This window comes from Eptesicus fuscus, chromosome 6, assembly GCF_027574615.1.
Source record: "Eptesicus fuscus isolate TK198812 chromosome 6, DD_ASM_mEF_20220401, whole genome shotgun sequence".
Taxonomy (NCBI): Eukaryota; Metazoa; Chordata; class Mammalia; order Chiroptera; family Vespertilionidae; genus Eptesicus; species Eptesicus fuscus.
In genome coordinates, this window is record NC_072478.1 from 30,309,167 (window position 1) to 30,331,642 (window position 22,476).

Sequence of the window (22,476 nt, forward strand, 5' to 3'; positions counted from 1 at the left end):
CTGGCTGTGCCCTCACCCAGCCTGTCTTCCAGGAATCCTCGTACCTCGATGACCTCTCCAACGCCTCCATCTTCTCCTCATCTGTGGACTCCCTCTCGGACATCGCGGATACCCCTGACTTCCTGCCCGCCGACAGCCTCAGCCAGGTGCCCACCATCTGGGACGTAAGCACCGGTTCCTCCGCCCAAGACAAGGTCAGTTCACCCTGAGGCCTCCATGCCAGTGGATGGGTCAGGGCTGTTCAGACACTGATGAGGCTGTTGGTCCAGGGTCCTCACGTTTCCTATACAGCCCAGACAATGCAAGGGTTTGTGGAGGAAGCTACTATGTTGGGGACCTTGCCCCTCCTTCTGTGTAAGTGCTGTCATACATAGCCAGGCCCCACCCCTCCTGTGCCTCCAGTGGCTCAGTCTCCATGCCCTGCTCTGTGTTGGGCCTGCTAGGGAGATGGGGGTCCCCAGGATATGAGCAAAATGTCATTTCTCATGGTTCTCACCCAGGATGGTCCTGCCCCCAGGAAATACTGGGCCATGTCTGGGGACATCTGTTGTTGTCACAACTGGTGGTGCTCCTGGCACCGAGAGGGTGGGGGCCAGGGATGCTGCTCTCTCCTCCACAGTACTTGGGGCAGCCCCCTACAGAAAATGACTCAGCCCCAATGTCAGCTGTGCTGAGGGGGAAAGATCCTGGGCTTGCTAAACATAAAGTCATGTGATGGGATAGAAAGGTGGTGGGAATCCCTCTGTAGAGGCCATTTGGGGCTGAGGGCTGGAGGAGTCATTGGCCAGGAGAGGTGGCAGGAACAGCTCTCTCGTGCAAGGACCCTGTGATGCCCAGCCAATGTTGCTCAGTGGTTGAGTGTCGACCTATGAGCCAGGAGGTCATGGTTCAATTCCTAGGCAGGGCACATGCCCAGTTTTCTGGCTAGGTCCCCAGTAGGGGGTGTGCAGGAGGCAGCTAGCCAATCGATTCTCATCATTGATGTTTCTATTTCTCTCCCCCTCTCCCTTTCTCCCTGAAATCAATAACAAATATATATATGCTAGAGGCCCAGTGCACAAAATTCGTGCACGGGGAGGAAGGGTGTCCCTCATCCCAGCCTGCACCCTCTCCAATCTGGGACCTCTCTCACAATCCAGGACTGCTGGCTCCCAATTGCTCGCCTGCCTGCCTTCCTGATTGCCCCTAACCGCTTCTGTCTGCCAGCCTGATCACCCCCTTACCACTCCCCTGCCAGCTTGATCTATGCCTAACTGCTCCCCTGTCAGCCTGTTTGCCCCTAACTGCCCTCCCCTGCAGGCCTGGTCCCCCCCAACTGCTCTCCCCTGCAGGCCTGGTCCCCCCCAACTGCCCTTCCCTGCAGGCCTGGTCGCCCCCAACTGCCCTCCCTTGCAGGCCTGGTCACCCCTAACTGCCCTTCCCTCCAGACTTGATTGCCCCCAACTGCCCTCCCTTGCAAGACTGGTCCCTCCCAACTGCTGGCCATCTTGTGGCAGCCATCTTGTGTCCAAATGGGGGCAGCCATCTTTGACCACATGGGGGCAGCCATCTTGTGTGTTGGAGTGATGGTTAATTTGCATATTACACTTTTATTAGATAGGATCTTGTGTGTTGGTGTGGTGGTTAATTTGCACATTACTCTTTTATTAGATAGGATAGAGGCCTGGTGCATGGGTGGGGGCCAGTTGGTTTGCCCTGAAGGGTGTCCCGGATCAGGGTGGGGGTTCCCTTGGGGTGTGGGGCAGCCTGGGCGAGGGGCCTGTGGTGGTTTGCAGGCCTGCCATGCCCCCAGTGACCCAAGTGGAGGCCCTGGTATCTGGGATTTATTTATCTTCTGTAATTAAAACTTTGTAGCCTTGAGCGGAGCCAAGCCTCCTGCTTGCTTCGTGGCCGCAGCCATTTTTTTTTTTTAATTTCTTTATTGATTAAGGTGTCATATTTGTCCTCATCCCCCCATTCCCATCCCCCACCTCTCCCCACGGCTTCCCCCACCCCCCTGTTGTCCTTAACCATTGGTTAGGCTCGTATGCATGCACACAAGTCCTTTGGTTGATCTCTCCCCCCTACCCCCACCCTCCCCTCCCCTCCCTCTGAGGCCCGACAGTCCGATCGATGCCTCCTTGTTTCTGGGTCTGTTCTTGTTCATCAGTCTATGTTGTTCATCATTTCCCCTAGATGAGTGAGATCATATATTACTAGAAATATACTTATAAGAACCGAATGTGAGACGAGCAATAATAGTTATGCTGACAGGCAAATGAATCAGTCTGTAGTGAGTTTCTTTCTGGACCAACAGTTCTTTTGAGACCCAATTTCAATGTCCACCAGTTCCTTATGTGTACATGTCGGCACTGACATTTCAGCTCTGGATGGTGGACAAATGGTGGTAATGCAGGTCCGACTCCCTCTGGTTTGGTCTCGCCCGGACCCAGGGGCGCGGCTTCATCCGGACTCAGGGGCGCGCGGCCTCACCCGGACCTGGGACCCAGCATCACCCAGGCCCCGGGGCGCGTGGCCTCACCCGGACCCAGGGGCGCGTGGCCGCAGCCATTTTTGTTGGGATTTATTTATCTTCTATAATTGAAACTTTGTAGCCTTGAGCGGAGGCCAGGAAGCTTGGCTTCCTCCATCGTCGGGAGCAACTCAAGCCTCCTGCTCTCTCCAGCTCAGTGGCTGCCGCCATTTTTGTTGGGATTTATTTATCTTCTATAACAGAAACTTTGTAGCCTTGAGTGGAGGCCCAGGCTGGCCAGGGTGTGCAGAAAGCTTGGCTTCCTCCATTACCGGGGAAACCCGAAACCCAAGCTTCCTGCTCGCTCCGTGGCCACAGCCATCTTGGTTGGGTTAATTTGCATACTTGCTCCTGATTGGCTAGTGGGCATGGCTTGTGGATGTAGCGGCGTGATGGTTAATTTGCATATTACTCTTTTATTAGATAGGATATACATACACACACACACACACACACATACACACACACACACACACACACACACACACACACACACACACACACTAGAGGCCCAATGTATGAAATTCGTGCAAGGGTAGACCTTCACAGCCCTGGCTGCTGGGGCCCTCACAGCCCCGGCTGCCTCATGGCCCCGTGGCCCCATCACCTGCCTGCACCCACCTTGGCCTGGTGCTACCCGTGTCCACCACCACACACCCCCGGTTCCCCGGTTCTGCAGAGCCTTCCCCCCCCCCCCCCGCCCCGATCGATTGCCCCCCTGGCCAGTGGCCTGGGCCTCCCTCTTTGGGGCAGTCGCAGAGCCCCCCAGTTGATTGCCCTGCTGGCCGGTGGCCTGGGCATTGGCGGAACCCCCAACCAATCACATCACACCCACCTTGGCTGGCCTGGTGCCAGTGTGTGTCATAGCATGGTAGTCTGGACCGTCATTCTGCTGTTCGGCTGTTCAGTCGATTTGCATATTATACTTATATTGTTATAGATATATATTTTTAAAAAGCAGACCCTATGATGGGAACTAGCCTGATGGACCCCAAGGTCAGTAGTGGGCCCTGTGCCTGGCCAGGTGGGAACTGGGAGATGAGGTCAGCCCAGAGCTGTCACAGGTGAGCAGGGTCCCAGGTATGCCAGGCCCAGACTCCAGCATATGCCCAGGACCAGGCATGGAGCCTGCAGGGGGACAGGGAGTGCTCAGGGCAGCCCAGGGAGGTCCCTGTCCTTGGCAGCTTTGGTAGACAATCCAGGCCCATCTCAGTGTCTGGGTGAAAGGGCCCAGCAGGACAGGGGAATTACTCATGCCTTCCAGGGCCCTTGGGTGGCTTCCAGCTCCTGGGAAGAGGGTGTGAGGGCAGCCGAAACCCAACACTCACACCATGCAGCGAGCCAGCCCACCCTCCCGGAACCCTGACTCAGCCTTCTGGGAACCTGGCTGAGGTTGTTTGTTTTTGTTAGTTTAAAAAAGAAATGGAGAGGGACTTGAATATATGTTTCTGACTTCCCTGAGGACACTTTCACTGATTTTTAGAGAGGTGAAGGGAAAGGTAGTGGGAGAAAGAGAGAGAGACAAACATTGATGTGAGGGAGAAACATGGGCCAGCTGTCTCCTAAATGTCCCCCAACCAGGGCCAGGAATCAAACCCGCAACCAAAGCACATAGCCTTTCAGTGCACAGGACCACACTCCCACCAACTGAGCCAGGGCATTTTAGTTTCTTAAAAAGAAAACTTTGGCCCTAGCTGGTTTGGCTCAGTGGATAGAGCGTCGGCCTGAGGACGGAAGGGTCCCGGGTTCAATTCTGGTCAAGGGCACATGCCTGGGTTGTGGGCTCAATCCTCAGTAGGAGGCGTGCAGGAGGCAGCCAATCAATGATTCTCTCTCATTGATGTTTCCATGTCTCTCTCCCTCTCCTTTCCTCTCTGAAACCAAAATATATTTATATAGAGAGAGAAAATGTTGGCCATGGTCTTAGCCTTTGGAAAAAAATGGAGTCATAAAATCAAGTTGGTTATCACATTACTGAATCCCCTGGTGATCCTTGTCCCTCTGAGACTGTAAATGACACTCGTGGTCCAGGGCATCCAGCACTCACAGTCATTGGTCTTGAGATAGTGGGGGTCTGTGTGGGGCTGAGGAGGATGGCCACATGTTACTTCCATGAAGCATGTTTTGTAGCCACTCAGTAGGTCTTGGCCACCAGAACTAGCTGGCAGGCGCAGGAAGGAGGCAGACAGCAGGTCCTAGGCAGAGGGCATGAGGATGGCATGGAAAACCTGAGTCTAGGCCAGTGGTCCTATCGAGGTGCTTCCTTGGCACGTCCAGCCTGCAGGCTCATGTCCACTCTCCCCTTCATCTCTCCTCCAGTTCTTCCTGCCCAATGCGCCATTTCCCGGCCTGGAGGACCCTGTGTCCTCCCTCTCCAGCACCCCACTTCTCGTCAGCTACCAGGTGAGCTGGGCCCTTCCCCAACCCTGCCCACCCCTCCTGGGACTAGGGAGGGCCATTCACACTTGGGCACCTGCTATGTGTCAGACCCTGGGCTGGCTTAGAAGCAAGGTCTACCCATTTTACAGGTGGGAAAACTGAGGTCCTGGGAGGTACCATGTTGGGGCAGGGGACAGGTGGGCTCTCTCCCCACCACCCTTGTCACTGGTCTGGCTGGTGGACCAGGCCCCGGCCCCTTGGGGGAGGCTGGCCATGTTGGGCGACAGGACCGTCCCCACTATGACGACACTGGCCTTCAGTCTCAGAGTCAGCCAGAGGAGGAGGAGGAGCCGGAGGAGGAGGACGCAGAGGAGCTGGGCCACACGGAGATCTATGCAGACTATGTGCCATCTAAGTGTGAGTGCACGGCCTCCCCTAGCATGTGGGAGGAGACCTGGAGGACACCCCCAGCAGGCACCACAGGTCTACACAGACCCCTTGGGCCTCAGGGCTCCTGCAGGGAGGTGCCCGGTTCCAGGGTCCCTCCAGCAGCGCAGGTGGGCCTGTTAGGGAGGGGTGGTTCTATAATTGTGGTAATCTGAACCTTGCCCAAAACTGAGGTGGCTCAGAGGTTGCGATGGAACGTAAGCCCACCTCCTCCCAGCCCAGCATCCTCCCTGCCCAGCCAGGGTGTTATGGGTCTGCCTTCCTCTCCTTAGTGCAAAACTCTGATGGGCCCCCTTCCCCCACCCGGCTCTGCTGGCCCCCATCCTGGTCCCTCCCACATCCTGGTCCAGCCCAGCTGAGACCCTGACCACACCCCTCCAGCCAAGGTCGGGAAGCAGCATCCAGACCGTGTTGTGGAGACCAGCACACTGTCCAGCGTCCCACCACCAGACATCACCTACACCCTTGCCCTGCCTACCTCGGACAGCGGGGTCCTGTCTGCCTTGCAGCTGGAGGCCATCACCTATGCCTGCCAGGTGACCCAAGAGTCTCCCACCAACCCCATCCCTAGTTGGAGGATCTCAATGCCCCACCTGACTCTGTACCCCCTGGGGGTTTTTTGGTGCCCACCCAACCCATCCCATATGGCAGGGGTATCTCGGTGCCCACCCGACTCCGTCCTGCATGGGGAGTCCTGATCATTGCACCACACACCTACAGCAACACGAGGTCCTGCTCCCCAGTGGGCAGCGTGCGGGCTTCCTCATCGGCGACGGTGCTGGCGTGGGCAAAGGGCGCACTGTGGCTGGCATCATCCTTGAGAACTACCTGCGGGGCCGCAAGAAGTCCCTGTGGTGAGTGTCCCCCTGCACATGGGGTGGACGGGGCCAAGGGACGTGGGGGATAGCTGACACCCACCAGCCTGCACCCTCCAGGTTCAGCGTCTCCAACGATCTCAAGTATGATGCTGAGCGTGACCTGCGTGACATCAATGCCCCTGACATTGCGGTGCATGCGCTGAGCAAGGTGGGTGGGCGGCCCTCTCCGCTGTGTCCTGGTGAGGTGTGGGTCCTGGTGACCCTGCAAACGTGCCTGTACCCCCTCCTCTTCCCAGATCAAGTATGGTGACAACACTACCTCAGAGGGTGTCCTGTTCGCTACCTACTCCGCCCTGATTGGGGAGAGCCAGGCTGGTGGGCAACATCGCACTCGAATCAGGCAGATCCTGGAATGGTGTGGGGCAGCCTTTGATGGCGTGGTATCCTAGCTCACTGAGGGGTGGGAAGGAAGGAGGGGCGGAGTGGGCACCGGAGGGTGGGAGGAGGAGGGGCCTGGAGTGGTCAAAGGATGGGGAGGAATGGGTACAGAGGGTGGGACTGGGCTGGAGGGGGCAGGGCCTAGGGTCGAGGAGGGTGGGGCTGAGGGGAGGAAGGTGGCTGCAGGGTGGGGTTCAGGTTAGGGGCCTGTGAGTAGGAGGAGCAGGGTGGAAGGAGGCGCTGGAGGGGCTCCGGGAAGCTGGTGGGGGAGGAATTCCTGTGAGAGGACCCTGTGCTTGGGAGGCTTGTCCTCAGGGGAGGCTCCCTCTCAGTGACCACTGCTGTCTGCCCCTCACAGTCTGGCAGGGCTTCCTGGTTCCACCGCAGGACTGTGACCGCAGACTCTGGTGGCGTTTGGTAGTGGAAAGGTGCCACCTGGGCACAGGTGTGGAGTGCGGACCTTTTCCTCCTCCTGTCCCCACCCCAAGATTTGGGGGTCTCTAACTTTCCCTCCTTCGCTCTCAAAACTTGGATACTCGGTTAACTTTGTCTTCCACTCCTGCCCGACTCGAAGAGCAAAGAATAGGAGAGTGGCAGCAAGAGCACAGACAGTTTAACATGTCTTTGTTAACTTTTGCAAACCCCAGTCCCCCAGGCTCACCCGGTAGGTGGGGCACCAGGTGGAAGGCCCTCAGCTTCTGGAGAATTGTGCAAACCACCCCCCGCCCCAACTCCCCTGTACTCACAGGGTCTGCCCCTGGCATGGAGGCCGCTTCCCATGTCCCCTCTGAGCAGCCCTGGGCTGGCTTGGTGCTATGGGCATCCTGTGGGTGCTCATCCTCCTGTGTGCCACCTCCCCCAGTTGTCCTCTGTATGGCGTCTCATGTCGCTGTTCTCCCCACCTGAGCTGGGCAGGTTTGCTTGTCACTGTGCAGCATGCTGCTCTGTTCTGTCCTTGCTCAGCCATTTCACTGTCACAGGGGCATTCTGGGGGTTTCCAGCTTCTGTGTTATATACAGCCCTGTGTGAGCCCCATCACCCCTTCTCATTGTGCCTTGGGTCATTCCAGAAGTGGGGTGACCAGCTCTGGTGCTCCTGGTCCCAGTCAGATATAAGAAGAGGGACTGGGCCCTATGTGTCCTTTCTGGTCACGTGGGCAAGGGTATGGCTTTACTGGTTAAGTAATGCAGAAGCGCTGGGTGCCCAAAGAAGAAACAAGGTTATTGGTGCATCCTGGGCACCCAGATGACACCTTGCACAGCCTGGGGAGAAGGATAGCGTAAAAAAATATGTTTGACCCCAGGGGCTGCATGCTCAGCCCCAGACTCACCTTTTCATTTGGATTTCACAAATCCTCTGTCCACCCTTTACATGCACATCATGTGTACATGTGCACGTGTGTAAACCTTGTTTTTTTAAATATATTTTATTGATTTTTTACAGAGAGGAAGGGAGAGGAAGAGTGAGTTAGAAACATGGATGGTAGAGAAACATCAATCAGCTGCTTCCTGCACACCGCGTACTGGTGATATGCCGGAAACCAAGGTACATGCCCTTGACCGGAATCGAACCTGGGACCCTTGAGTCCGCAGGCTGACGCTCTATCCACTGAGCCAAACCGGTCAGGGCAAACCTTGTTTTTAAAATAGGCTCAGTATAGGCAGACTTGTCTGTAACTTTGGTTTTTCCTATTATAAGAGAAAGTGTAGGAAGTTACAGAGGTAGTGGAAGTGAGCCGGCTGGGCTGCGTAGGCTCAAGAAAGAGGTGACAGGAGCAAAAGAAGGGCCCTTAGAGCTTGGAAGAGGGAAAGGCAAAGGTAATGTGCGGGGGAGAGAAGAGGGAGGCGGGAAGGTGAGGGCATGCTCCTGAGAGGGAGAGGGCCTGCCTGTAACTTTTCCCCCTTAAAATATTAAGAACTTGTGACATCGTATGACAATTTGTTTCTTCAATATATTCTTTAAATGTGATTAGTGTCGATTTGTGAGAAGTCAGAGACCCCAGCTCCCAGTGGCAAGTCATGGCCCACCTCTCTCTTCCAGAAGCTCCTGTCCCCGCATCGGTGCCCATATGTGTCAGTGTCATCTGTAAGCTCTTCAAAAGGCTGTCACACTCATTTCCACCAGTAGTTGTGTGGGGCCTAGAGGCTGTTTCTCACTCATTCTGGCGGCTTCACACACCCCAAGGCCCCCTCCTGTGGTCAGACACACACATAGCCTGGGCACCTTGCTGAGCTCCCTGAACCAGGAAGGGGCGGGCTGGGATGATCACCTTCCAGAACAGCCCTTAACTCACACCTACCAACGATCGTGTTTGATGAGTGCCACAAAGCCAAGAATGCCAGCTCCACCAAAATGGGCAAGGCCGTGCTGGACCTGCAGAACAAGCTGCCCCTGGCTAGGGTGGTCTATGCCAGTGCCACAGGTGAGGGGGAAGCTGCCAGGGGCAAGGAGGAAGCCTGATCACGTACACACTCCGTGCTGTCTGGCTGGTGTAGCCATAGTGGGGGTATCACAAGTGCCATCCATTCATTGACCTCGAAACGTGGCCCAAAGGTAGAGCTCACTCTCCCTGGGCCAATGGTAACTTCCACATCTTTGTGGATGCCAACCCCTATCAGGGACTCCCCTCTGCCAACTGGCTCCAGCTCCTTGGCTGTGGGTGCTTTCTTGGGACCTTCAGGTCCCTGTACCTGGTCCTTGGGTCATTTCTGGTGCCATGTCCCTTATCCCCCCAAAACCTTGCTGGGTTGGAGGAGCTGATGGTGACTCCCACCTCCAATTCCCCAGGCGCCTCTGAGCCCCGAAACATGATCTACATGAGCCGCCTGGGCATCTGGGGTGATGGCACACCCTTCCGGACCTTTGAGGACTTTCTGCATGCCATTGAGAAGAGGTGAGTGCCCCTCCCTGCCTGTGACAGGGGCAGCTGAGAGGCCCACAAGGGGGCTCATCACATGCAGAGGCCTGGTATCAGTGTGCCCAGTCCACATCCGGGCTCACACTCCTCCAGCAGCCAGAGTGAACTTAAAACACAAATCCTGTCCTTTCTCTGTCTACACTTTCCATCATTCTAGGAGAAAGAGCTCCTCCCTGCTTTTCCTGCATACCGCCCCGCCCCCCCCCCCCCCCCAGCCCCTCCTCAGCCCAGGAGGGTCAGGCAGATGGGAGCAAAGGGCCTTTACAACAGCTGTCTGCATTCCCCCTGTGCACCTGTCCCTTGCCCTCCAGGGCTCAGCTCCAGGTGTCAGCCCTTCCACAGAGTAGCTCCATCACTTGATGGGACTCAGCATGTGGTCAGGCAGGTCCCTGCCAATGCTCAGGCAATCTTGTCTCCGTCCACAGGGGCGTGGGTGCCATGGAGATCGTGGCCATGGACATGAAGGTCAGTGGCATGTACATTGCGCGCCAGCTCAGCTTCAGTGGTGTTACTTTTCGAATTGAGGAGATCCCGCTGGACCCGACCTTCGAGCGGGTCTATAACCGTGCAGCCCTACTGGTGAGCAGGGTGCCCAGGGGTCTCTAACTGCATGGACACATCATGCATTTCCTCTTGGAATTACATCCCTGTCACCTTCAGCATCTGTCTTTAAAAACACTACAGGGATTTGTCAGCTTACAGAAAGGAGGAAGCAGCCAGCCCACTTGCCTAGGTCTTTGGCTGGAGCCTATCGACTCCGTTCTGTTCAAGGCGGGGATTCTTATGTGACTGCAGTGATGTGGGCACACGGCTGGGCCCCACCAACCTCCCCATGATGTCATGAGTACTTTGACTCTAAGCTGTTTCCAGTGTCCACATCTCTGTACACTGTGGCCTGGCCCTCATCTTCACCATCTTCTCCATGTGTGGTGGGTTCCTGTGTCCTCACTGTCAGAGCACACCTCCATGAGACAAGCCCTGAGCATTGGCTCTGCCTGTGCTGTATCCTTACCTCAAACCAAGACACGGTCTCCCCCTCAGCACTGCTGACATCAGAACCAGGTCATACTATGTGGGGGTCCGTCCTGGGTGCTGAGCAGCATCCCTGGCTCCCACCCACTCCATGTCGGGAGAACCCCCCGCTCCCAGTCATGACAACTACAGGTGTCCCAGACATGGCCCAGTGCCCCCTGGGAGCAGGATCACCCAGCGTGAGAGCCCCTGGTCTAAAGTATCAGGAGTCGAGGAACTGCCGCAGGAGTCGCTGCAGGTGCCCTTCTCCTTTCTGAAATCATGGCCCACCGGTGGCCCCACAGGTTTTGGTTTGTTAACGTTTCTGCCTGTTCAGGTATCGGCAGAGCCTTTGTGTTGCTCTACGTACAAGCCTCCCCACCCTGGCCCCACATTCCAGCAGGGTGGGGCCTGGGGGACAGTCGGGCAGTAGTGAGTTGGGACACGTGTGCTGTGTCGTTGCAGTGGGCCGAGGCCCTGAACGTGTTCCAGCGGGCAGCTGACTGGATCGGCCTGGAGTCCCGCAAGTCCCTGTGGGGTCAGTTCTGGTCGGCTCACCAGCGCTTCTTCAAGTATCTGTGCGTCGCCGCCAAGGTGCGCCGGCTGGTGGAACTGGCCCGGGAGGAACTGGCCCAGGACAAGGTGAGTTGGCGGCAGTGGTAGCTGGGCCTCATGGCTGCACCCCAGATGCCTACACTGGTGCCTGAGGGAGGGAGTTGGTGGAACAGGCACCAATATCCATCTCACAATCACGGACAAGCCCAAATGTAGCTGGACTGAGTCCAGGAAGACAAGGGTGAGCTGAGGTCCGAAAAGTTCTGGTCCTGCCTGACCCCAGCTCCCTGCAGCAGGGGGCCGGAGTGGCCTTGCCCTGGGCTCTCCGTGTCCAGAACTGGCGGGTCCCCAGAAGAAACAAGACACAGAGTAATGAGGAGGTCTGGAGAGCTGAGGTCAGATGTTAGCTGCAGTGCAGAGTTCCTTCATGGTCTGGGTGTGTGAGGCCCTGGCAGGCAACAGGACCCAAAGGGAGGAAGGAAGGAGGAACTGAGGCAGGCTGGGTTTCTGGCTTCAGGGGCTTCCCTCTGGCCCCCTGGGGCCATGCTCCAGAGCTATGGGTGGGGATTCCAAGTGGGCTCACCCCCACCTCATCCCCCACAGTGCGTGGTCATTGGGCTGCAGTCCACAGGCGAGGCACGGACGCGGGAGGTGCTGGATGAAAGGGATGGGCAGCTTGACTGCTTCGTCTCAGCCGCCGAGTGAGTGATGCAAGCGGGGGTGGGCAGGGTGGCCACACCAGGGACTCCCTTACTCTCTGGCTCGCTGGGCCTCCCCAGCAGTGACCTGTGGCCTGGCCCTGCCCCATGACTTCACTTGCTGACCCCTGTCCTTAGCCCTCAGGCGCAGCTTAGTTTTAAAGCCACAAAGGTTAACTGTGGTGACTTGGGGATCAGAGGGTCTGATGGAGGGTCCCAAGATTTCAGAATGAAGCTTCCAGGAGCCTGTCCCCCACGTGGGGATAGTGCTGTTTTAAAGAAGGACTCCTCAAAATTTAGGGACTGGCCTTCAGGGTCCCCAAAACCCCAAGCCTCTCTTCCCAGCCCATAGCAAGCATGGGTTTCAGTGTGCCGCCCCCCTCATTCTGGCTTATCCCCCATGGCCCAGCATTCCCTCCTTTCTCCAGGAGCTCCCAGCCCCACATACCCAGCCCACCTACCCTAATCTTGGGAGTTACCAGGTGTGTCCACCCCCTTGTCCCTCAGGTAGTCAGCTCCACCCAGACCACCAGCCCCACACCCAGTCCATCATAGCAAAACTGCCCCTTGAGACGCTGCCCCACTGTCCTCTGGACCTAATCGCCCTCGGCAGACGGGACAGCATGTTCATCTTCATAGTGAGAATAAACTCTGCTTCTCCTTTCAGGGGCGTCTTCCTGTCACTAATTCAGAAGCACTTTCCTTCAACCAAAAGAAAGCGAGACAGAGGGGCCAAGAGAAAACGTGAGCACCCACCCAGTCTGCAGCTTTGGCCTGTGGCCCTCCTGGGCCTCCCTTCCATCCTCTTTCCTGCTGCCTCTCTCCAGCCCCTCCTTTCTGAGCATCATCCCCGGTCAGCTGGTCACTCCTGCTGCTCCCTCTGCTGCACAGGGTGCCCTTCCCCAGCATCCACCTGCAAAGGTGGACTAGGAAGAGTGAAATCACAGACATCCTGCAGGGAGGGCAGTAAGCAGAGTGCCCCGACCGCAGGTTCCCAGGGCGAACTGGTGGGGGCAGCCTCTAGCCACACTGCCCGCTCATGAGTTGTCATGTGCTGGACCCCAGGGCAGACCCCCACAGGATGGAGAAGTGGGCTGGGCCAAGGTGACCCCTGGCTCCTCCCCTTCAGGGCGGCCGAGGGGCCGTGGGGCCAAGGCGTGCAGGCCAGCATATGAGGCAGCAGGTGTGATCCGAATCAGCGATGACAGCAGTACCGAGTCGGATGCTGGCCTGGACAGTGACTTCCACTCCTCCCCCGAATCCCTGGTGGACGATGACGTGGTCATCGTGGATGCCATTGGGCTTCCTGCTGACGACCGTGGTGAGACCTGTGACCCACATTTCCCTTCTTTCGATACGGGGAATAGGTTCAGAGAGGGGAAGTCAGCACCCCACAGCTGGTCAGCAGCAAACCTGGGTTCATACAGACAGTCTGGGGTTAGGGAGAATGTCTGGGCCCCCACACCGACCCTGCACCTGGCTGTCCCCAAGTCTGGCGGGGACCCCCCTTTGAGTGGGCTGAGTCCTGTGAGTGTGGTGGTGGGCAGGTCACCTAGCCGTCCCTCCTGACTCTGTGGCCCCACAGGCCCTCTGTACCCCCCACAGCGGGACCCCCATGGCCCCAGCATCCTAGAGCAGGTGGAGCAGCTGAAGCAGGACCTGCTAGCCAAGGTGCTGGTGCTGGGCCGGGAACTGCCAGTCAACACCCTGGATGAGCTCATAGATCAACTGGGGGGCCCTGAGCATGTGGCCGAGGTGAGCTCTGGGGCCCCCCACCCAGACTGAGGTTTTGGTGCCCCCTGGTGGCCACTCCAAGTCCCTGCCAACACTGAGGTGGGGGGCAACTGGGGGGCAGAAAGTGCCCATTTCCCACGACACCTTGTGTGCCCCTGGGCCTGTGGGTTCTGGGTGCAGTCCTCGGACCCAGGCTGGATCCCCACCCCCAGTTTTCCCTGCATGTCCTCCCTTTCCACCCACACAAACTATGCTCTTTCCTGGGCTGTGCCTCTGTGCCACCTCATATCCTTTGTAGCCCCAGGTGGTTGGTCTCAGGGCAGAGACCATGTTCTGGCCCCTCCCCTCACACACACCTGTTCCTTGCCCTTGTCCCTGCCCTGCCACAGATGACGGGTAGGAAGGGCCGTGTGGTGTCCAGGTCTGACGGGACTGTTGCCTTCGAGTCTCGGGCCGAGCAGGGCCTCTCCATCGACCACGTGAACCTCAGGGAAAAGGAGCGCTTCATGAAAGGGGAAAAGGTGAGGGGGCATGGGGGCAGGGTACCCCTGTGTGCCAGTGCACATGGGCAGGGAGGAAAAGCTTAAGAGAGGCCCCGGACAGGGGAGGCGCAGGAGTCTTGAGTCCTAAGGGGCTACCTCTGGACCACTAACCCCCTGTCCGTTATGGCTGTGTGCATGGGAGTGTGCATGTGTGCCTGAGTGGGGGGGGACACAGGCCTCCCTGGCTGTCCTGCCTTCGGTCCTGGTGGAAGCCACCTGAGGAAACAGGGAAAGTGGGCATCGGTGGGCAGCCATTTCCTCCAGGAATGACCCAGGGATGGTCACACTCCATTCTAAGTCCACGTGGCCACCACCCCACCCCCCAGATGGAAGGTACCTCAACTTGCTGTGTGGGTCACCCTAAATACATCAGGGTGACCCGGGGCATAGGTACGTGGGAGAGTAAGAGAAGACCGCCACCCATCACGCCAACCCGCCCCGTCTGCGTCCCCCCAGCTTGTGGCCATCATCTCAGAGGCCTCCAGTTCTGGAGTCTCCCTCCAAGCTGACCGTCGGGTCCAGAACCAGCGGCGCCGGGTCCACATGACACTTGAGCTGCCCTGGAGTGCAGACCGTGCCATCCAGCAGTTTGGTGAGCCCTGCCCCTCCCCAGGATGCCCGGCCTCTTCCCTTTCCCTGCCCCAGGCCTGCCCTAGCCTTGGTCCTGCCCCACTGGGGCAGCCCCTGAGAGCCCCCTCTGTCTGTCTCCAGGCCGAACCCATCGATCCAACCAGGTCTCTGCACCAGAATACATCTTCCTCATCTCAGAGCTGGCTGGGGAGCGCAGGTTCGCCTCCATTGTCGCCAAGCGACTAGAGAGCCTGGTGAGTGGTTGGGCTGGACCAGAGTGAGCTGGGCGAGAGCTGGTCAGGGGGGCTGTTGGGGGAGCTCCCTGTGAGAAAGGGTGTGACAGCTCCCCATTCCTGGCAGGGGGCTCTGACGCACGGGGACCGCCGCGCCACTGAGTCCCGAGACCTGAGCAAGTACAACTTTGAGAACAAGGTACCCGGGAGGTTGGTGCTTGGAGAGGAGGGGTTCCTGGATACCTAAGCACAACCTCTGACCTGGCCTCTCTGCTCAGTACGGTGCCCGGGCTCTCAGCTGCGTCCTCAGCACCATCCTGAGCCAGATGGAGAACAAGGTGCCCCTGCCCCAGGGCTACCCAGGAGGGGACGCTGCCTTCTTCCGGGGTGAGCTGGGGATGTGGCACATGGGGGGTCTCACTGAGGACCAGTGTGGGGCACCGGGATTGGTAGACTGAATTTGTGTCCAAACATCCCTTTGACACACACCAAAGGGACACTAGTGGCAGAGGGACCTGGGGCGGGCTAGGGCCAGAGGCACGTGTGAAAGCCCCCTCTTTCTGCAGACATGAAGCAGGGCCTGCTATCGGTTGGCATCGGTGGGCGCGAGTCCAGGTCCGGCTGCCTAGATGTGGAGAAGGGTGAGTCCCCCTCACCTTCCAGTGGGCTGGGTAGGGAGTGGGTGGAGTTGACGCAGCCTGAGGCCCTCCTTCCCCCGCAGACTGCTCCATCACCAAGTTCCTCAACCGCATCCTGGGACTGGAGGTGCACAAGCAGAACGCACTGTTCCAGTACTTCTCTGACACCTTCGACCACCTCATTGAGGTGGACAAGAAGGAGGGAAAATACGACATGGGCATCCTGGGTGAGTGCCACCAAGGGAGAGGGAAGGGCCTAAAGGAACCGACAGCCAGCACCCCACACACCAGGCCCTCACCAAGAACACCAAGGGCCAAGGGAGCCTCGTACCAATAAAGCTTTTATTCATAACATTTACAGAGAGCATAGACCCCTACTTTACTTAACTGCCCCCAGGACAGCTGTGCGGGGAGGGGTCCTGAGGGGTTCATTGTCTTTTGGGCCAGGCTGACTCTGCTGGGGAACCTCTCCCTCTGCGGGGCACCTGAGAACTTGGGGTTGGTGCCCCCCAAAGCCCAGAACTAGAGCCAGCTGAGCAGCACCAGGCACCCGCCCTCCCGGTGGCATCCGTCTCACATGGTGTCCTCTCCCCAGACCTGGCTCCAGGCATCGAGGAGATCTACGAGGAGAGCCAGCAGGTGTTCCTGGCCCCCGGACACCCGCAGGACGGGCAGGTGATCTTCTACAAGGTGAGCAGACACCGGCCTCCCCTGACCCTGGCCCTGCGCCCCCACCCCCATCCTTAACACCCACGTGCCATGGCAGATCACTGTGGACCGTGGCCTGAAGTGGGAGGAGGCATACACCAGATCACTGGAGCTGACAGGCCCCCATGATGGCTTCTATCTCTCCTATAAGGTGGGCAGACTTGGGGCAGGACCCCAGGCTTGGGGAAATGGGGACAGTGCTGGAAGCGGGGTACGGCGGGGGGTTGGGGGGCAGCTTCCAGCCTCATCCCCTCCCCAGCACACCCACCATGGGAACCCCCACCTGGGACGTGTCCCTGTCTGCCCCAATCTCACAAGACCCCCTGCCCAGGCTCGTGGCAACAAACCGAGCTGCCTCCTGGCTGAGCAGAACCGCAGCAATCTTTTCACCGTGTATAAGCCCAACATCGGCCGGCAGAGTCAGCTGGAGACCTTCGACAGCCTGTGCCGGAAGTTCCACCGGGTAGGGATGGGGACGGAGGAGGAGGCAGGCAGGGAGGCCCCAGGATGCTCATGTCCCTGGGCTTATGTATCCCGCCGTGACCCTTCCCTGCTGGGGCTTCTGCAGCCACAGGCCTGCGCTCTGTGCCCAGCCCAGCTGGCCACCAGGAGGGGGCTGCCAGATTGGAGATGAGCCAGCCTGGGGCACTCCAGGCTTCAGTTTCCCCAGTTGTGTACTAGAAGTGTGGACGGGTCTCGTTCAGGGTCTCACATAACTGTCCCCCTAGGTGACGGCGGAGGAGGCCAGGGAGCTCTGGGAGAGTAACTACACCTTGTCACTGAAGCACTGCAGCCACACTTCGTGGTGAGGACCGGGATTGGGCTGAGTGGATACGGGGCACACTGCATTAGACAGTCCTGCCCCATTTTCTCTGGGCAGCTCTACTAGGGATGGTCCCACACACCACACAGAGTAAGGGGCCCTTTGGGCATCTGGGGTATCCCAGGGCCCCCAAGAGGTGGCACAGAGATGAGATGAGCTAGAATGGGGGAGGAGCCTGCAGGTTGTCATGGGTAGGTGTGTAGGGCACTGAGTGTCTGAGCTGCCCTGCCTGCCTGCCACACAGGAACCGGCAATGCCGGCTGGTGCAGGAAGGCAAGGACTGTGTGCAGGGCCTGAGGCTGCGGCACCACTACATGCTGTGCGGGGCACTGTTGCGCGTGTGGGGCCGCATCGCTGCTGTCATGGCTGATGTCACCAGCAGCAGCTACCTGCAGATTGTTCGCCTCAAGACCAAGGACAAGAAGAAGCAAGTTGGTGAGTGGGTGGGCATGCCAGTGGAAAGGGGATTATGGGGATTGGTGGGCTCTGCACCAGAGGCCCTGACCTGCCATCCCCATACACCCTGCAGGCATCAAGATCCCTGAGGGCTGTGTGCCCCGTGTGCTACAGGAGCTGCAACACATGGACGCAGACGTGAAGCGCAAGAAAGCGCATGGCCAGGGCTTCCCTGTGCCATCACCCGCCCTGTGCCCACTGGCGCTGCCCTGTGGTCCTGGAGAGGTCCTGGACCTCACATACAGCCCACCAGCCCAGGTCTTCCCACCACCCTCACCCTTCGCCTTTCCACTGCCCCAGGACCCTGCGCCCACTCTGCTCCTGGGTACCCCTGATGCTCCAGCTGACCCTGCTACCCTCGTGCACCAGGGCTGCGACATCAACTTCAAGGAGGTGCTAGAGGACATGCTGCGTTCCCTCAATGCTGTGCCGCCCCCAGAGCCCCCTGGCCCCCTGGGTGGCGGTGCAGGGGTGCCAGGGGGTGGGGGGGGCCCCGAGCGGCAGAGCGTCATCCAGTTCAGCCCCCCCTTTCCCAATTCCTAGGCCTGGGCTGTGCCCCAGCCAGGTGTTCTTCCTGGATGAAGCTTATCTGTAATACACATCTACACAGATACGGTCTAGTACCAAAGTGGGTGGTGAGCAGGGCTCGGGTCCCCCTGCCAACTACTGAAAGGAAGGGGGGCTAGGGTGCCCCTCATCCAGCTAAACAAGGCCTCCACTGTAGTGCCTTCCTGGTCGGTGCCTGGGCAGATCCGAGATGCTGCCACCCTGCCCAATGCGGCAGCAGGTGTGTATGTCCCACTCAGGGCTCAGGCAGGGCCTGGGGGTGGAGCTGCCCTCTATGTGCCTCTCCTATCCTGCCCTCTAGGCCTGGGTGGGGCTCCCCTCCCCAGCCCACCTTTTCAGGCCTAGAAATGCCAGAACCCCTGAAATACACAAAACTGGGTGGCCCCTAAGAGCTGGAAACTCAGGAAACCCCCAGTTCTCAGGGCCTTGTCTCTGGGAGGTTGTGAGAGGCAGACCCCCATTAATATATGCAATTCCCCCCTCCCTGCTCTCTAAATTATTGCCCAGCTGCCTCTTCCAGACCTCAGAATCTCTCTGGGGAGCTGGAGGGAGGGGTGGGCAGCCCCTGGTTTCTTATGTGTATTTATAATTCAGTGTATATATGTAAAAATATCTTTTTTAAAATATATGTGCCTTTTCACTACTTCCTAGGCTGTCTGCTCCTCTGGCCCACAAGGGTGGGAAGGAGGGAAGGTGGGGGTGGAGGGTGCCTGGTCCCACTTTGAGCAATGAGGTCAGGGGATGGCTACCATCTGCGAGGCATAGGAGTGTGAGTGAAACTGGACCACTCTTTGCCCAGACACCCCTCCCTAGGGCATTGCTTTCAGTCACAAGGGCTCATCCCACTCACTGGCCTTGTGGATAACAAGCCAGGCAGGAGAAATACATCCACCCACTAGGGCCACTGCCTACTGTGGTCCTGGCACCAGCGCAAGTCAGCTGCCTCTGGACCAGCTGAGCCAGGCTCGTGATGTCTTGGACCAGACACTGCCTCCTGCCCACTACAGATATGAAGCCCACCTGGGACCCTCATAGTGGTGAGACCAGTTCCTCAGGCTTTGGCCTATCCGTTTTCCCCCAGGGTTTCCTTCCAGCAGGCGGGGCAGCCCAGAGACAGGAGGGCTCCGGAGCTGGGTCTGGTCTTGAAGGCAGGAATGGACACCAGGCCCCTCCTTGGAGCTGTGGGAGCACATCAAGCCTCTGGTGCAGGGGCAAGGGACTGCCCCCAGCCAAGAAGCTGACAAGGGGGCAGAAAGCACCTCCTTCGGCAGGTCCCCACCTACTGCAGGCTTTCCCTGAGGCTATTGGAAGATGGGGGCCCAATCACTCTTCAGCAATACCACTCCCCACCAGCTGGCCTCAAATTATCCCCCATCCTCTTAGGGAGGACTGTGGACTACTCCCTGATTACACCAAATGAGGACCATGAGCAGGCTTGGGTGCCCTGGTTCAGGGTCCATACAATGAGGCCAGTCTGTCGAGCGGGCCCTGCCCAGCATGGCTCTGAGCCAGGACAGCTTGGCGGATGCTGCGCTCCAGGTGCCTGCCTCCCTCACCCTCCCACCTTGGCCCACTTGGGAGGACCACTGCCCTGGGCAGGCCTCAAAGGAGGCCTCAGATCATGGCTCTGGGCCAGGAATAGCACCAGTTAAGAATAATAATCAGCTCTGCCACTGCCTAAGGGGTGGGGCTGTCAAGATTAGAAGCAGGGCTGCAGGATGAATGCAGTCATCTGAACCTCAAGGGAACTCCACCCCCATGACCTCCCAGGGAGGCAGAAGCACCCAGCAAGCCAATTTGTATGTTTTATTCCCACAAGGCAGCCAGGGGTGGGGGTGCAGAGCTGCGAGCCAGGCCAGGCCCAGGGGCCTTCCTCCGGCAGAGGTGCACGCCGGGTTCTCGGGTCTGCCCCACCAGCGGGCTGGTTTTTAGACAGACTGTCATGAGTGCCGGGTGGAAGGCTCCGAGGGGCGCAGGCGGTGGGCTCAGATGTGGGGGGTGCACACTTGTGGAGCTAAAGGTAGCAGGGCAGGTCCTTCTCTATGACCTGTGGGAGAGGCAGGGTCAGAACATCTCTTCCCAAGGCACCACTCCCAGCAGGCTCCCTGGAAAGGCACCTACCTGGGGCTCTTCCATGGGACCATACCGCTTCACCACACAACCATTCTTGTCAATGAGGAACTGCGAGACATGGGGGTTTAGCAGAGGAGGCCCCGTGGGGCCCCTGCAAGAGGGCTGGGGGCAAGCAAGCAGCCCCCACCTGCTGCCCCATTAGGGCCAGGCCTAGGGCCTCTTGGGATGGGGGCAGTAAGCTGGCCTTGGACACAGTCCTGGCCTATTCTGTCCCCCAAAACCCTTCCTTACCTTGGTGAAGTTCCATTTGATGGCACTAAAAAAAAGCAAGAAGTCATGAGAAAACCCCATGGCAACTGTAGCCACCCCCCCCTACCCCCACCCCCGCCTCAGCCCCTAGGGAACCATCCTGCCCTGCCCTCTCCTCCCCCCACTTACTTTCCCAGGATGCCCCTCCCCTTGGGCTGGACTTTCATCCACTTCCACAGAGGGTGGGCATCATCTCCGTTCACACAGATCTTGCTATACATATCGAATTTGACATTATAGCCGGCAGCGAACTCTTTGATCTCTGCATTAGTCCCTGGCTCCTGTGGCAAGCAAAGAAAGGTACTGGGGTCAGTGTGTGTGTGTGTGTGGGGGAGCGTGTACCCCATTTCAGTCCTCCCTTCCACGGGCAGACCTTCTCCCCACGCCCGCACAACAGGGACACGGGGGCCACGCACCTGCCTCCCGAACTGGTTGCAAGGGAAAGCCAGGATCCGTAAACCGCACTCAGCATATCGGGCGTGCAGGTCGACAAGCTGAGTGTAGTTTACGTCTGTTTTGCCTCATTGCGAGGCCACGTTGGTGACGATGCACACGAAGCCCCTGGAGGTGGGATGGGGTGGTCAAGAGTTGCTGACCTTCCCTCTGCCTCCCCCACCAGGCAGGTAGGTACCCACCGGTACTTGTCCAGGTTAACCATGCGCCCGTCGATGTCCTTGGCTGAGAACTCGTGCATTGACTGAGCACAGCGCCAGTCATCACGGGAGGCGCACTGCAAGACAGACACGGGAGCAGCTGAGCGGCTGGGGGACCTCGAGGCCCAAAGACCCCGGCCAACTCGTCCAACCAGGTCCCCACCGCAGGAGATCCCAGGTGGATCCCTGCTGAGACAGACAGGACCCTGGGGCAAGAAAAAGGCAAGAGCTCCTCCTCAAAGGTGCATGCAACCTGCGCGCGGGGCGCATTTAACTGCAGACACCAAGGCCCAGGGAGGGTTGGGGATCCCATCAGGTGCCCCAGAGGGCGGGGAACACCGCCACCGTGTGTGGGGGCCCCGCGCGCACCGGATCCTGATACTCGACACAACAGTCACTCTTCCAGGCCGCGGGCAGTGCCTGCCCCAGGCTCACGGAACCAGGCTCCTTCCGCCGGGGGCGGGCGCGCGTCCTCCTGCGATAGTAAGCTGGAGCCTTCCGCCGCCCGAGGGCGCGGCGCCGCCGCCGCCGCCGCCTGCCCGGCAACCGGCGCCGCTGCCTGCAGCGACCCGGGGAGCCGGCGGCTGCGCGGCCCATGCCAACCCTTCGGATGCTCCTGTGCCCACCAAGTGCGGCATCCGGGGACAAAGGGCCGGTAGCCAGGATTCCGGCCACCCATCTGTGACGCCACCGCGCAGTACCCCGGGGCGGGGGAGGGGCGGTGACGCCCCGAGGCGCGTGACCCCGGATTAACCAGCCCAAGGGGCTCCCCCACTCTCCGGGCCCCAGCCTGGGGCCAGTGGCCTAGGGGCCTCCAGCTGTCCCGACGCAGCAGCCCCTGTGCGGCCCGAGGGTCCCGACCGCTCAGCCCTTCACATCTAGCCAAGACCCCAGCCTTGACGCTGCCTGTACCCCAGCCCGCGCGCTACCCACAGTCCCGACGGCCGCCCGCTTGCGCCCGGCCAGCGAGCTCCCACCCAAGGTCACCGTGGCCCTGCGCGCCACGGTGGAGGCCGCGCGCCCGCCCCAACGGCCCGCCGGCCCGGCCGCCGGCACCGCACTCACCATGGTGCTGGCCACGCCGGGCACGGCAAGAGCACCACACAGAAGCGCTGGCTTCAGCAGGCGGCACAGGCGGCTGAAGCTCATCACGGCGGCGGGGGCAGCCCGGAGGCAGCGGCTCCTCCCCTCGCCGAGCCGACCAATGGACGCGCGCCGGTGCGCCTGGCCTCCCATCCTGCAGCCACGCCCACCAGCGCCCTCATTGGTCAGCCGCTAGGGCGCTGTGACGCGTGACAGCGACAGCCATTGGGAGGCTGGGGTGAGGGGCGTGTGGGGGCGGTGCCTGAGCGGGCTGCGGTTTTGTTGTTGTCTGTGACTGCGCATGCTCGCTGG

General features: G+C 59.2%; 2 protein-coding genes across 5 annotated transcripts in view; one reads left to right on the plus strand and one right to left on the minus strand.

The window, feature by feature from the left end:
* Window positions 1-18,689, plus strand: part of SBNO2 (strawberry notch homolog 2) — a 56,735-nt gene extending 38,046 nt beyond the window's left edge. For 2 of the 3 annotated variants that reach the window (XM_028159471.2, XM_028159478.2), the window contains 28 exons: window positions 33-194; window positions 4,832-4,915; window positions 5,212-5,308; window positions 5,720-5,874; window positions 6,059-6,192; window positions 6,274-6,364; window positions 6,453-6,595; window positions 8,898-9,016; window positions 9,382-9,487; window positions 9,937-10,090; window positions 10,988-11,164; window positions 11,681-11,778; window positions 12,443-12,519; window positions 12,905-13,096; window positions 13,361-13,530; window positions 13,899-14,030; window positions 14,508-14,643; window positions 14,763-14,875; window positions 14,982-15,053; window positions 15,133-15,241; window positions 15,421-15,495; window positions 15,576-15,719; window positions 16,088-16,182; window positions 16,259-16,351; window positions 16,532-16,663; window positions 16,929-17,005; window positions 17,268-17,458; window positions 17,553-18,689. In XM_028159471.2, the coding sequence (XP_028015272.2) occupies window positions 33-194; window positions 4,832-4,915; window positions 5,212-5,308; window positions 5,720-5,874; window positions 6,059-6,192; window positions 6,274-6,364; window positions 6,453-6,595; window positions 8,898-9,016; window positions 9,382-9,487; window positions 9,937-10,090; window positions 10,988-11,164; window positions 11,681-11,778; window positions 12,443-12,519; window positions 12,905-13,096; window positions 13,361-13,530; window positions 13,899-14,030; window positions 14,508-14,643; window positions 14,763-14,875; window positions 14,982-15,053; window positions 15,133-15,241; window positions 15,421-15,495; window positions 15,576-15,719; window positions 16,088-16,182; window positions 16,259-16,351; window positions 16,532-16,663; window positions 16,929-17,005; window positions 17,268-17,458; window positions 17,553-18,022 (3,798 nt within the window). In that variant the 3' untranslated portion in view covers window positions 18,023-18,689. The remainder of the gene's footprint in view (window positions 1-32; window positions 195-4,831; window positions 4,916-5,211; window positions 5,309-5,719; window positions 5,875-6,058; window positions 6,193-6,273; window positions 6,365-6,452; window positions 6,596-8,897; window positions 9,017-9,381; window positions 9,488-9,936; window positions 10,091-10,987; window positions 11,165-11,680; window positions 11,779-12,442; window positions 12,520-12,904; window positions 13,097-13,360; window positions 13,531-13,898; window positions 14,031-14,507; window positions 14,644-14,762; window positions 14,876-14,981; window positions 15,054-15,132; window positions 15,242-15,420; window positions 15,496-15,575; window positions 15,720-16,087; window positions 16,183-16,258; window positions 16,352-16,531; window positions 16,664-16,928; window positions 17,006-17,267; window positions 17,459-17,552) is intronic. The other variant, XR_008556326.1, reaches the window with a different exon arrangement.
* Window positions 18,690-19,838: 1,149 nt separating this feature from the next.
* GPX4 (glutathione peroxidase 4) lies at window positions 19,839-22,300 on the minus strand. 2 transcript variants are annotated; one of them, XM_008150697.3, is made up of 7 exons: window positions 22,147-22,300; window positions 21,064-21,158; window positions 20,845-20,989; window positions 20,558-20,709; window positions 20,411-20,435; window positions 20,168-20,227; window positions 19,839-20,093 (listed from the first exon to the last, which is right to left on the minus strand). In XM_008150697.3, exons 1-7 carry the CDS (start codon window positions 22,228-22,230, stop codon window positions 20,061-20,063), a joined length of 594 nt encoding a protein of 197 aa, XP_008148919.2. In that variant the 5' UTR covers window positions 22,231-22,300; the 3' UTR covers window positions 19,839-20,060. The 2 variants fall into 2 exon arrangements, with proteins under 2 accessions (XP_008148919.2, XP_028015362.1); XM_028159561.2 differs by lacking the exon at window positions 22,147-22,300 and adding an exon at window positions 21,451-21,693.
* Between the last annotated feature and the right edge of the window lie 176 nt (window positions 22,301-22,476).